We start from the raw sequence: 14,536 nt of genomic DNA on the forward strand, positions 1-14,536 counted from the left end.
TGATTTTTGTCGATCTCAACTGTCTTCCTACCCATTATTTATTGTAGCAATATTATGAGAAGGTAAGTTGCTACTCACCATATAATGGAGATGCTGAGATGCAGACAGGCACAACAGAAAGGCTCTCACAATTATAGCTTTCAGCCGTTAAGGCCTTTTTCCACAATATTGTTACATTCCATCCTGGATTTTCCATTATTTATTATATTTGACATGTTGACATTTTGTGATACTTCTGTTTTGTTTGTGACCTATAGGTACCGAGCCGAAATAATTCAAGTAGTTCCAGAGATAAGGGTGTTTTATGTGGATTATGGAAATGAGGAGGCTTGTAATGCTGATGAACTGAGAAGCTTACCAAAAGAAGCATCAGAGCTGCCTGCACAGGTATAGAATTGATTTCTTATTAATAGCACTTTTTTCCTTAGTAAATTAGTGTTCTGTGGTATCTTCGTACTACTTCATTGATATATAAATGGAATTTAAATCTAAAAGCTGTTCAAAACTGAGGGTTACTCAGTGAGCAACATGGAGGTGCATTTTAGAAATAACAAGAAATCAAAAAAATTGATTAGGTAATGGAGTGAAACAGAAGATGTATCTATGATCACGCTGAAAATAAAATTGAGGTGCACAGAACATGTCACTATGCTGCTGGTTGGTAGGTGGACCAGGTGGTAACCTGCTAGATTCAGAGAGAAGAAAAGGTACAGATGGAGACTTAATGGCAAATATGTAGGTGACAATAGAAGACATGCAGGAGCAAAATGGGTGCATACAGTTGTAGATTATACCCCAAAAAAATCTTACAGGCGTCATTTATCAAGCAGTAGGTTTAAATTGGTGGCGGTATGTAAAGTAATTGTTGTTGCACTACACCAATAGTGCGTGGGAATGTAGCTGGGAAAAATAGTCACACATTGTCTACATTTTAACAGATAACTTTTGTCATTCTTGAAGTATGAATTGCCGTATGATTTCTTTGTTAGGCCCAGTTTAAACCCGTGATTAACAGTGCTATGCTGACATGAACAATACGAGAGAGCATGCAAGAAGATAAACTACATACAAATAAAAGTTAACTATTGTCAAAGTTATTGACAATAAACATTTGTAGGGTATAGAGGATGGAAAGACTCTTAAATGATACTTCTGTTTCATAGAAAGACAGTGAGATTTCTTGCAAGATTTAAAAAAAATCCTGTTTATAAGGCCACATCGACAAATTGATGATCTTTACTAGATTCTCTTAGCACACTGGTCATAAGAATGGTGCCTAAAATCTTCAATATATTCTCACATTAAAATTGCTTTGTGGCTGACAGATTGCAGTGGTGGGCAATGGAGTTGCTGAGCCATATACAATGAATGTACTACTTGTTCATATCTACAGTTGTGTGTATACAAAAAAGAAACTAGTAATCTGCTGACTGACTTTTGCAAGCATCTTTGTACAGGGTGTATATGACCTGGGACAGCCGGGAGATTTGGGAAAGACCTGGGAATTTTTGCTCTGGGAGAAAACTGGGAAAAACCTGTTTTTTTGTTTTAGTTGTCAGTTAATTTTTTTTTAAATTTTGACTGGTAAGAGCCGAAGAAACTGCAAAAAGGTAGGAATTTAAGGAGATGGGACCTGGATAAACTAAACGAACCAGAGGTTGTACGGAGTTGGAAGGAGAGCATAAGGGAGCAATTGACAGGAATGGGGGAAAGAAATACAATAGAAGAAGAATGGATAGCTTTGAGGGATGAAGTAGTGAAGGCAGCAGAGGATCAAGTAGGTAAAAACACGAGGGCTAGTAGAAATCCTTGGGTAACAGAAGAAATATTGAATTTAATTGATGAAAGGAGAAAATATTCAAATGCAGTAAATGAAGCAGGCAAAAAGGAATACAAAAGTCTCAAAAATGACATCGACAGGAACTGCAAAATGGCTAAGCAGGGATGGCTGGAGGACAAATGTAAGGATGTAGAGGCTTATCTCACTAGGGGTAAGATAGATACTGCCTACAGGAAAACTAGAGAGACCTTTGGAGAAAAGAGAACCACTTGTATGAATATCAAGAGCTCAGATGGAAACCCAGTTATAACCAAAGAAGGGAAAGCAGAAAGGTGGAAGGAGTATATAGAGGGTCTATACAAGGGCGATGTACTTGAGGACAATATTATGGAAATGGAAGAGGATGTAGATGAAAATGAAATGGGAGATAAGATACTGCATGAAGAGTTTGACAGAGCACTGAAAGACCTGAGTCGAAACAAGGCCCCCGGAGTAGACAACATTCCATTGGAACTACTGACGGCCTTGGGAGAGCTAGTCCTGACAAAACTCTACCATCTGGTGAGCAAGATGTATGAGACAGGCGAAATACCCTCAGACTTCAAGAAGAATATAATAATTCCAATCCCAAAGAAAGCAGGTGTTGACAGATGTGAAAATTACCGAAATATCAGTTTAATAATTCACAGGTGCAAAATAATAACGCGAGTTCTTTACAGACGAATGGAAAAACTAGTAGAAGCCGACCTCGGGGAAGATCAGTTTGGATTCTGTAGAAATGTTGGAACATGTGAGGCAATACTGACCCTACGACTTATCTTAGAAGCTAGATTAAGGAAGGGCAAACCTACGTTTCTAGCATTTGTAGACTTAGAGAAAGCTTTTGACAATGTTGAATGGAATAGTCTTTCAAATTCTGAAGGTGGCAGGGGTAAAATACAGGGAGCGAAAGGCTATTTACAATTTGTACAGAAACCAGATGGCAGTTATAAGAGTCGAGGGGCATGAAAGGGAAGCAGTGGTTGGGAAGGGAGTGAGACAGGGCTGTAGTCTATCCTGATGTTATTCAATCTGTATATTGAGCAAGCAGTGAAGGAAACAAAAGAAAAATTCAGAATAGGTATTAAATAAAGTCCATGGAGAAGAAATAAAAACTTTGAGGTTCACCGATGACATCGTAATTCTGTCAGAGACAGCAAAGGACTTGGAAGAGCAGTTGAACGGAATGGATAGTGTCTTGAAAGGAGGATATAAGATGAACATCAACAAAAGCAAAACGAGGATAATGCAATGTAGTCGAATTAAGTCGGTTGATGCTGAGGGAATTAGATTAGGAAATGAGACACTTAAAGTAGTAAAGGAGTTTTGCTATTTGGGGAGCAAAATAACTGATGATGGTCGAAGTAGAGAGGATATAAAATGTAGACTGGCAATGGCAAGGAAAGCGTTTCTGAAGAAGAGAAGTTTGTTAACATTGAGTATAGATTTAGGTGTCAGGAAGTCATTTCTGAAAGTATTTGTATGAAGTGTAGCCATGTATGGAAGTGAATCATGGACGATAAATAGTTTGAACAAGAAGAGAATAGAAGCTTTCGAAATGTGGTCCTACAGAAGAATACTGAAGGTAAGGTGGATAGATCACGTAACTAATGAGGAGGTATTGAACAGGATTGGGGAGAAGAGGAGTTTGTGGCACAATTTGACCAGAAGAAGGGATCGGTTGGTAGGACATGTTCTGAGGCATCAAGGGATCACCAATTTAGTATTGGAGGGCAGCGTGGAGGGTAAAAATCGTAGAGGGAGACCAAGAGATGACTACACTAAGCAGATTCAGAAGGATGTAGGTTGCAGTAGGTACTGGGAGATGAAGCAGCTTGCACAGGATAGAGTAGCATGGAGAGCTGCATCAAACCAGTTTCAGGACTGAAGACCACAACAGCTACAACAACAAGAGCCGATACTCTGACAATGTCTATTTCTATATCCTGCTACTGCAGAATAATACTGCACAACAAAACGTGAACGAGAGAATAAAACTTAAATTACAAAGGAAGTGGGCCACACAAACAAACACAGAGCTCATACAAGTGTGCTAACAGCAAAACATGTGAAAGGCTTTAGGAAGAATGTGCAGTGCTCCTCAACAACAAATTACCTCCAATGAGTGTGACGTCAGAACTGTTTACATTAGAAACATTTAAGCAGTTACGAGCGGGCTCATGCACATGTGTAGTTGAGTTGGGTATGAGTAGAACCACCTCCTGCTCATGCTGTTGGCTGTGTAATCAGCAAATCGGAGTATCTGAAACGGGTGGCAGTTTCTCATATTCTTGAGGGGGGAAAAAGCCTTGTTTCACAAAGTGCCCAGCATCTAGTGCATGTTGGTCTATCGATTATTTAGATGATTTTGAAATGCATCCCTATTGGTTTTTGAACACATTCCAAGTTGATTTCCGAATGAATTATAAGTTGATATTTGAATATGCTTGCGTACTGTATATGATGTCTGTGCCAGAGGAATCCATCTAGAAATAAACTTTACTGCAGACAAAAGGGGGCAGGGCTATACTTGCTGAGTGGAATAAAGCCGAATGGTTGAATGCCAACTGCTGTTTGTTTATGTGATTGATGAGGTATGCGAATATCAGCGTTATTATAATAACTAGTGTAGTCAATAGATTCAGACTACCAGAGGGAAAATAAATGACTAACAGGAACAACAGGTAAGAAAGATTACAAATTATCTTCTCGGTGTATCCAAGAAAATGAAATTTTGACAGAAAATTTTTGGCCAGATCGTTACCTAGAAAGGGCAAGTTGTACAGTCTCCAGCTAGCAGCCAGTTAAGTTCTATTTGGGAGTAGCGTGGAAAACGTGTTGTACAAACACATAATAATGCCTAACCGGAGAATAATCGCTGGATAACTAAATTGGTGATTGTCACGGTTAGTAGAGTTAACTGGGAAATCATTTTTGTCAGTGGTAGGAGTAGTTACAGAATTGTTTGTTAGAACGAGGAAGGAGAAGAAACAGGGATATCACACAAATTTTGGAAGAATGACGATTCCAAATTTATACAATAATTTCATATTACTACTTTTCGATCTCATGCTTGCGAAACTGGAGCATATGAATGAAGTGTAAAACTATTTCTAACATAAACCTTTTTGCTTGTAGTAGGCTAAATAGGCATTTCATATTGGTACTTCGTGACTTATATTCTGCCATATTATAAATAGTGACTATCATTACCAAAACAGTCTCACTTATTTGTTGTGTATTACAATTGCTGCAATATTAGAAAGGCCTATTTTCTTTTATCTAGTAGACAGTGACAAAATGGATGTAATCAGATTGAGAAACCACACCAATCTTGGGTACTATTTGTATTAACAGCTTTTTCATGTAGCAAAATGTTTGACGAGTTTTGATGAGGTAATAGATCCTTTCGCAGAAAGGAAAGCACGCCATGTAAAGCGGTAGCAAGATTAGACAGAAAAAAATGGTAGGAACTAAGGACTGAATAAATGTGTACTGTTTTGCTTGTCTCTTGTCTATACTGGCTTTATTTATCCTATATTTAATTTTATGCCACGCAGAACAGCAAATTATTAGCTAATAGGCGATATACAGTCCATGTATTCTGAAGAGTCCTTGTTCTTCCTGTTACAAATAACCCCATCCAGTATTAACTGCGAGGTGTTGGTATTTTTTGAAAAAAGAGGGGCAGGATGTCAAACTGGCCAACTGGGAGCAGGAGAGGCACCACAGGACATTGTAATTTCCGCTAACTTGAATGTAGTTTGATGGCATCCATTACAAAATATACACATTTGAGTTCCACAGTGTGAAATACAGTGACGTGCGGTAGAAGAACGCTGTGTGAAGAGGCGTGGCACTGCAGTTTGGTGCACTTCAGACCAAATAACATTTCTTACATTTCCTCGAAGTTATATGTTTTATGCATCGGACTCTTCAGAAAGGTGTGTGCTACAAAATGAATATATTTTTGAAGAGTCTTTTATTTTAATTTTTGACATCCTATCTCAAATGCTCTAGGGAGGCAGGCGGAGAGGGGGACGCCACCATATAGTATTGCCCCGCTTTGAAATACCCTAGATCTGGGGCTCTTGTGCAGAGCTTTCAGAGTTATAGTGGGGAGTGGGGACGGTAGGGGGTAGTCTCCACGTAATCCGTGTTTACATTTAGTGATGTTGCTCTTTCCTCTTTCTTTACTGCTCTCACGTCAAATGAAAAAATGATTTCTGTGGCTAGGAGCTATCAAGTGAATTAAAATATATTCACATAATTATGGAGGGCTAAAATATGTTGTTAGTTTCAGGTTTTACTCTATTTCGACTTTTCTGACAGTCTAGCATTAATCGCCTTGAAGAACAATGAAGTTATTTTTGTCACTTTGCTAAAGAAATTAGACTTTCATTTATATCAATTTATTTGAAATGATGTATTTAATTCCACACTATTGGCTAGTTTCAACTGTTCGCTGCATTTCAAGTGCAAATCTTCATCTTCCATGTATGGCATTATGCCATAATAAAGAACCAAACATGAGATAATACAATACTGGTACTCCAAGAAAATTTACATCCCGAAAACCACACTGAGAAACTTAGTATCAGGTCATGGTCTACTTAGTTTGGAATCTGGATATACAAATCTGCACTTTAAGGAGAATTATTCATTTTAGTATGGTTCATCAAATTCTGACTCTATCGGAGTATCCTCTGATGTCTTGTTTCTTTTATGACATAATTTGAGATCTTTTAATGTTTTACACATAGGAACATTGGGCTTCTTATGTCATCATAGCTGCGCAAGCATGGTGATGCCTCTAATATCGTGCTCTCTGCCAATTACTGTAAGAAATCTATTTTTAACAGCTCGCAGGAAAATATTGCGAATTGTGGTTTGAAAAGTGTTATTTTCGAACTAAATTTCCTTTTATGTAAGATGAACTATGTGTGAGAATATATGATGAATTTCTTAAGTCACAGAGCGTTTGATTCTCATTTAAAAGTCAACTCTTCGATGACAAGCCATTCAGAACAATTTCAAGCCCAATAGATCAGAGATTTATTTCGGTATTAAACATTTTACTGGCACATTTGTGTGATGTATCTTTAAGTGTAACACGCACAAAAAAGATCACCACCATATGTGAAAGCTTCGCTTTTCTTGTAGCAATACTATGTATATTAATTTGAACCATTAACTTTTCCTGTTTGTGTGTTTGTGCTACTTAACAGTGATGATGCTGTTGACTGACTATATCACATGTCCTATGCTCTGAATATCCGCTGTTACCGGCTGGCGAGATCACGTAACATGAGCTACGACTGGCTTATAAAAGCACATCGCAATCTAGATTTCAGAGCTTCGGAAAGAACAAGCGGTGATTGGCAAAATGCTAATTTATACTTCAGTAATATGAAAATATGCATTGTACATGTTGCTGCACATCAAATAACATTGCAAAGCATGTATTTTCCCCTGTGTTGCGTTTTCTAAAGTGCAGGGAAATTATAAGCCGCTGTATAAAACCATAACCATTCAAATCATTGACAGTTCTGAGGGAAAGATTACTGTCACTTAACACAGAAAAAGTGTATTTTCACCCAGGAGAAAGTGTATTTTTAACCGGGAGATCCAGGAAAAATCCGGGAATTTTTTTTTTTTTTTCACTTGTCCATGTATACACCCTATTGTAGGTAGTGGGTATGTCAGTGGTGGGGGCTGCTGCTGCAAGAGGGTTGGCGAAGTGTCAGCCTTAATCACATGTTACTGGTGAATAACAGGCTCATTAAATAGAGCAGTCAGTCACATAAGAGTTTCAAAGTAACAAATTATTTAAGTAAATGGAGAAAAATGTATGGGGTGAACACAACTGAATTTTTCGTAACACACTATGCCACTTAATTGCTGCACGTCTAATCAGTATGGTCATTATAGTTGTTGTCAGAATTTAATGAAATAAGTTATTCAGTTTCAAATTCCATTGCAAATGAACTGTCCCATGCTTTCAATATTACTTCCTTCATATATCTTACAATATGATGATAGTTGGGTGCCGAAGTTTGGTTTGTAGCACCTTCTGCCAATCTTTCCATTTCTGATAACATATAGGGGGTTGGAGAAAAATGCAGAAACATTGTGAGAAATGCAGTCTTGAACACAAATGCAGATGCTAGCCAAGATTGGAGGTTGCACTGTTTATCTGACCATGAATGGCACCTGTGCAGTGTCAACAATATGTTGCATGTGTCAGAACAGTGTTTTGTGTAGTTGTGAGTGCATTATACTGGAGCTTTGAGAGTTCAAATGTTGGGAAACTGTTGGAACTCATTTGGTGGGTGCTTCCGTAACCAGGGTAGCTGAGGTGTTCAGTGCTCTTAGATCTATACCACGTTCAGAGAAAGTGGAATATCATTCTCCTCCTTAAGTCACAATATGGATGAAAGTGTGTGTTGAACGATTGTGATAAACAATCATTGAAGAGGATTGTGACGAATAATAAATGAATGACAGCTGCAAAAGTTCTGGAAAACTGAGTGTTACAGTCGTGGACCCTTTCAGTAACAAAGCAACATGGAGGGAGGTCCATAACAGGGAATCGCAGGGCGACCTGGAATTCCAAAACCACTCAACGCTGATGCTAATGCTCGTAACAGGAAAGTATGGTGTTGAAGCTATAAACCCATGATTATGGAGCAATGGAAGAAACTAATTTGATCAGGTGAATCTGGTTTCACACAGTCACATTGAATAGCGTGGAACAAGCATGGTATTAATGCCTATGTTGTGCTAGGTGCTTCATCTACAGTCTGCACCACATCAGGTGCTCTGTCCGTGATAGGCACCAATCAATAGCAGTGACTGTAGTGTTTTGATTAGCTGCAGCTGTTCTGAATGCTGTGTGCATACTTTGTGGTTATTATCAATTGCCAATCTTGCTGTATGAAGTTTTGAATGATGCCAAAGTCGTGGTAGACATTTTATCTTCAGATTTTATCATTTAAGTACTCCTGCCATCTAGGACACCAACGGCCTTTCTGCAGTAGGGGTAACACTGGTTCCCATTAGATCACTGAAGTGAAGCACTGTCATGCTTGGCTAGTACTTGGATGGGTCAAACGGCCAGGAGAGTGGTGTGCTGACTACTATCCCTCCATATCCATAGTTGGTGATGCCTAAGGGCTGAGGATGACACGGCAACTGATCGGTATCGTTGGGCCTTCAAGGCATGTTTGGGTGTTTTTTATATTTTTTTTTTTATCTAAGACGTCCTGTTATTCTGGCATGCCATGTCAGGCATTCCGTCTGAGGTACATGTACATCAGGATGGGCTGCAGTGTTATTTTCAGGCAGCTGGTGTTCAAATAGCTGCTTCAGACTCAGCAGAATGTCCTCACCTACTGGGTCCATTGTCTGAAGTAACAAAGGGCACATGTGAAATAATACCTTACCCAACAGACCCAGTACCTGAGAACATTCTACAGAGTCATAAACAGCCTAAAAATAGCATTACAGCTACTCCTAGTGAGCATGGACCTCAGACGAAATACCCAACACTGCATGCCATGGTAATACAGCGTCCAAGATCACAGGAGGTCTTAAATGATAACTGACAGAAGATAAAATACCTAGCACAACTTGAATGTCATTCAGAACTCCATACAGCAAGATTGACATTGGGTAATAACCACAAAGTATGTGCACAGTATTTAGAACAGTCGCAGCTGTAAAAACACTACAGTCAATGCTATTGGTCAGTGCATACTGTGGACAGACTATCTGACATGGCATAGACTGCAGAGTACCTATCACAACAAAGGCATAAATACCCAAATTCGTTCCATACTGGGATCAGTATCAGCCAGCACCTGAAGAAGATGCAAATCATGAAGTTCAAATATTATGCATGAAATTGCAAGTAACCAGCTTAATCCAGATTTTTCATGACAGTGCCTTGCTGGAAAAGCCTGAAGAATTACATTACTTCACACTGTTCTCAACTATTGGCAGAGTTTGTCGCAAGAGTGAGATGTTTAAGAGGGGTTTGTGCTGCTGTATCGTGGTATTCCATGGTCCCCATAGGTATTCTGCAAGGCTGCATTATTCTCAAGAATTATGCAATCATTTTGGATGACATGGTCCATCACATAGTACAGTGTTTGTTCCCAAGTGATGCTGCTGTGTTCCAACATGACATGGCCCTTGTTCATACAGCTCGCATTATCTAGGAGTTACTTTGTGAGCACAATGCTGAATTGTGATTGTGAATCTGACATTTTACTTTCTGCACAAAAATATTGAAAAGGATAAATGTTTATCCCTCTCCTCCCATTTGTGCGGCCTACCCACTTGATCACCTTCCAAACCATGCACGTTGTCACCTGACACTCGCCATGTAGCAGAGGTGCTGAGTCGCAGATGAGCACAACAAAAAGACTTTCACAATTAAAGCTTTTGGCCATTGGCCATCGTCAACAGCACACACACACACACACACACACACACACACACACACACACACACACACACGACTGCAGTCTGAGACAGTGGTTTCAGTTGCCTGAGACTGCAGTCGTTCGTGAAAGTTGCGTTTGCGTTTGCGTGTGTGTGTGTGTGTGTGTGTGTGTGTGTGTGTGTGTGTGTGTGTGTGTGTGTGTGTCTATTGTTGACGAATGCCAATGGCTGAAAGCTTTAATTGTGAAAGTCTCTTTGTTGTGCCTATATGCAACTCAGTGTGTCTGCTATATGACGAGTAGCAACTTTCCTGCTCATAATATTGTTACATTCCCCTGAATTTTCCAAGAAGACCAGAAGGAGAAATTAACATGCTCTTAAACCAGGACCAAGGTGCTCCTCGGCAGGCCAGAGGCCATGGGAATTGGATTTCAGGAATAACGACTGTGTCACTGCAAGTACATTGTACAGTGTCCAATTTTGTATAGACATAGTATATTTTGGAACTTTGAAAGTAGTTTATATGTTACGAAGTATGGTTCATGAGAAGAAGAAAATTGTGGCAGTCACTGGTGGTTTGTACGCTATGTACTCATATTTCTCGAAAGAAAATGACACAGTACCTGGAATATAATAGACGTAACACAGTAACGAACATAGTAAAACCAACCATAGTGTTGGTTTACACAACTTTTCCCCGTTTTGTACACTTCTTTCAAGAGGCTTGTTTTTTTTCTGAGGCTGTTCCCAAAATCAGTGAAGAAATTTTAAATCTGCCTTGTGACTCCAAGGAAATGCTTGTCACCAGATGTGTTTTGTTTTATTGATATAAAATAGTAGCAGTGGTCTTAACGAAACACCATTTGGCTTGCTTTCTCCACCTAAAAACAGTTCATTACAAAAGATGCTGTTAGTAGTTAAGGTTTTTGGTCACACGGGGGAGAAATACAGAAGTCCTTAAATTTTTTGTCAAGTTATGTTTTACTTACTCTTGGCTGAGAGCTCAATGCATAACAAGCTTTTCATTTTATCTGTCTGCAACTCAACTTGCCTTCCTTATGGTAAGTAACAATCTATCCTTTTCATGATAGTGTTGATCTCCAACCTGGACTTCCTATTATTTAATTCTGTGTTTGGTCATTAACAGAATAATAGTATGTTATTACTAATCAAAAGGAACTTTAATTTTATTCTTTTATGATTCAAAATAAGAACTGATTGGGTTTCCAGATGTTGAAGATGTTCGCCACAATGTTCATAAAATCATTGAAGTGTCCGCCTGCTACTTTTTATTAGATTAATAGTAATTTCTGTTGACAGGCCATAAAAATCAAACTGGCAGAAGGGACGTCTAAAAAGTTTGAGGACCTGTCTGAAGATAATGAGATTATGGTGAAGTCGTTCAGAAAGGTGAGTAACATTTTGGAGCTACTGTGTGAAGTGAATTTGTTTATGCAGTGTCAATGTCGTTGTCAGTATGCACACACAGTTGTATCACCACTGTATAGATTATACTGCAGTAAGTTTGAAATGGATCATTCAGGTAGTTGCTAACTTCTTGCATATGAGACATATTGTTTTGTTGGAGATAGTTCTATCCATGTTTGAGTAGATTGTATTCCATAACAATAAAAGTTAAAATCATGGCAAATGTTTTTTTTTTTAATTTGTTTTTAATTCATATTCTGGTAGAAAGAATTAGTGAACTGGAAAGTGGGTACTTCAATGAAATTTTGAGCCAGCATGCTAATTTTTCCTGTACAATTGCATATCTCTACAAATAGAGAAAAATTGGAAATCTTAATATTGTGTAATACTCCAGTTTCCCAACCGGCAGTGTTCTCTGATGGGACATTTGAGTTTAATCTTCCATATTCTAACTAGTGGGCACATTCATTGGTAAAACAAAGAACCAGTCAACATATTTTGTAAATCATGGGTTGAATGTAGCTTTGAACTGCTTGGAGAAATTCAGTCAGTACTAATATACAACGTGGAAAAATGCTGTTATATATATATTTTACTCTGCAACAGTTTTATTCTTTAATGAAACTTCCTTATGGACTAGTTAGGTGATCAGCTCTCTCTCTCTCTCTCTCTCTCTCTCTCTCTCTCTCTCTCTCTCTCTCTCTCTCTCTCTCTCTCTCCAGTGCTGTTGTGTATTCGTCAAGGTCCATCTCAGAACTATCCTACATATTCTGTTAGGTGTGTATAGATTTGTATCTATGTCTGTAATGCATTTTTTACATGTTGGTAAGTGTAAGTATGGAAATGGTCCAATTTGATGAAGCATTTGTGTCCCATGGATTACTGATGAAATTGTTAGTTTTCACTTCGGTATTATAGAAGGTGGTGCAAATTTCTCAGTAACATGTTACACAAAGATCTGTGGTATGATAATTCATTGGTGTCATAAAAGCTCCTCACTCTGTGTGAGACAGTCCTGAAGTCATATTTCAGAGTACTTGCCTTTACTATGGAGTCTGATTCAAATAATGTGAGGTATATAAAGAAGATTGGGACAAGCACAGCCACACTCAACATCTGCAACTGCACTCTACAAGCCACTTCAGCATGTGGTTGTGGATAATTTAGGAACTAATATCATTCCTTGCTTTCCCATTCCATTTGCTAATGAAGCGTGGGAAGATCAATAACCTGAAACCTCAGTATAGTCTTTAATTTATCTGCTTTTCCTGTAATTGTTACTTCGTGAGACACCAAGAATGTAGTAATACTTTCACAATTTCGTGAATTTTTAACAGTAAACCTTTCTGTGATGCCTGCAGCCAGGCAATGGCCTGCAGTTAAAGCTGAGAAAGAATTTCTCATGCTCTGCCACTTGCAAAATGAACCCATTAAGAAATATACTGCTCTTACTGTTTCCATTGATTTATCACCAATCATGGACTCGAACAACAATGTGCCTACCAGCATATTCATATGAAATATTTGACGTATCTTTATGTTGAAGGTCAGCTCCATTTTGCAATAATTTGCTGTTATTACTTACCCATGAACAACAGTATCATCCACAAGAAGCCTTCTGGATCCTCTTAAATACACCAGCAGTCCATATACATGTGCGTTGTAAATAGTAACAGCACGGTAAGTCTCCATCAGTTAGGCTTAAAGCTACTTTCCAGGTCCAGTCTTGTGCATTGCCCAGCGCTGCTACACCCCCTACTGCTTCTGAGGTTTTGGCACCAATGCCGCCTCAAGCCAGAAAATCGAAGCCAAAGACAGAGGTGAAGACTCGCCCGCTAAAGGAGACCGACATTCTACAGTCTGCTGATGTGGATGTCATTCTCTCTGACGTCTCTCTCGACTCCTCTTCAGAGGCGATGGAGATTGATGTCAGACTGGGGCACTCATCTCGCCCCAAAACTGAGCATCCGTCTGTTGTGGGCTCTCCTTCCCGACAGAAAGTGAGAATGAAGGTACTCCCACCCTGATAGATGGCTCTCATTATACAGTGGAACATGAATGGATTCCGGGCACATGTGGAGGAACTGCACCTCCTAGCATGGCAACGCCCCCTGTGCTTGTGTTTACAGGAAACACATTTAAAACCATCTGATGCTCCTGTACTAAGGGGCTATATGTCATATCGCAAAGATGACCTGACTGGAGAAAGGGCCAAAGGCGGAGTCGCTGTGTTTGTCAATAATGACCACCACTCCTCTGCTCTGCCCCTGGATACTGACCTGCAAGCAGTTGCAGTTGAAATTTATTCACCTCGGAGGCTTACCGTTTGCTCCCTTTATTTACCCCCTCTGGATGCAATGACCTTAGACGCTCTCACAGATCTTATCGACCATCTCCCCCGCCCATTTCTCCTCCTGGGAGACTTCAATGCCCATAATGTCCTGTGGGGCTCTACTTCTCTTTGCGCTCGAGGTCAAATTTTGGAGAGCCTCCTAACTTCTCAAGTGTTGTGCATCCTCAACACAGGCACTCCGACTCATTTCTCTCCTGCTACAGGGTCATTCTCAGCCATTGACCTATCTTTCTGCTCTTCAACCCTCACTGACTCTGTTCACTGGGAGGTCATTGACGACCTTCATTCCAGCGGTCACTTCCCTATCCGCATTCATCTCCTGGATGGTGTATTGCTGGAGCAGCAGCCACCATCGTGGATAATTGGCAGGGCTAATTGGCCACTGTTCACTCGGTTGGCTGTCTTTGACCGCCACAATAGCATCCAAGAATGGGTGGATCACATCACACTTGTGATCCATCATGCTGCTGACCTGTCCATACCACAGT

The 14,536-nt window shown here is 39.5% G+C and overlaps 1 protein-coding gene across 4 annotated transcripts in view; it reads left to right on the forward strand.

Moving 5' to 3' along the window:
* The window catches only part of LOC126365920 (uncharacterized), a 179,193-nt gene that overhangs the window by 86,736 nt on the left and 77,921 nt on the right, over positions 1-14,536 (forward strand). For all 4 annotated transcript variants that reach the window (XM_050008667.1, XM_050008668.1, XM_050008670.1 and 1 more), the window contains exons 12-13: positions 258-387; positions 11,588-11,677. In XM_050008667.1, coding sequence (XP_049864624.1) covers positions 258-387; positions 11,588-11,677 — 220 coding nt within the window. The remainder of the gene's footprint in view (positions 1-257; positions 388-11,587; positions 11,678-14,536) is intronic.

The sequence above is a fragment of the Schistocerca gregaria genome, chromosome 4, assembly GCF_023897955.1.
Source record: "Schistocerca gregaria isolate iqSchGreg1 chromosome 4, iqSchGreg1.2, whole genome shotgun sequence".
NCBI lineage: Eukaryota > Metazoa > Arthropoda > Insecta > Orthoptera > Acrididae > Schistocerca > Schistocerca gregaria.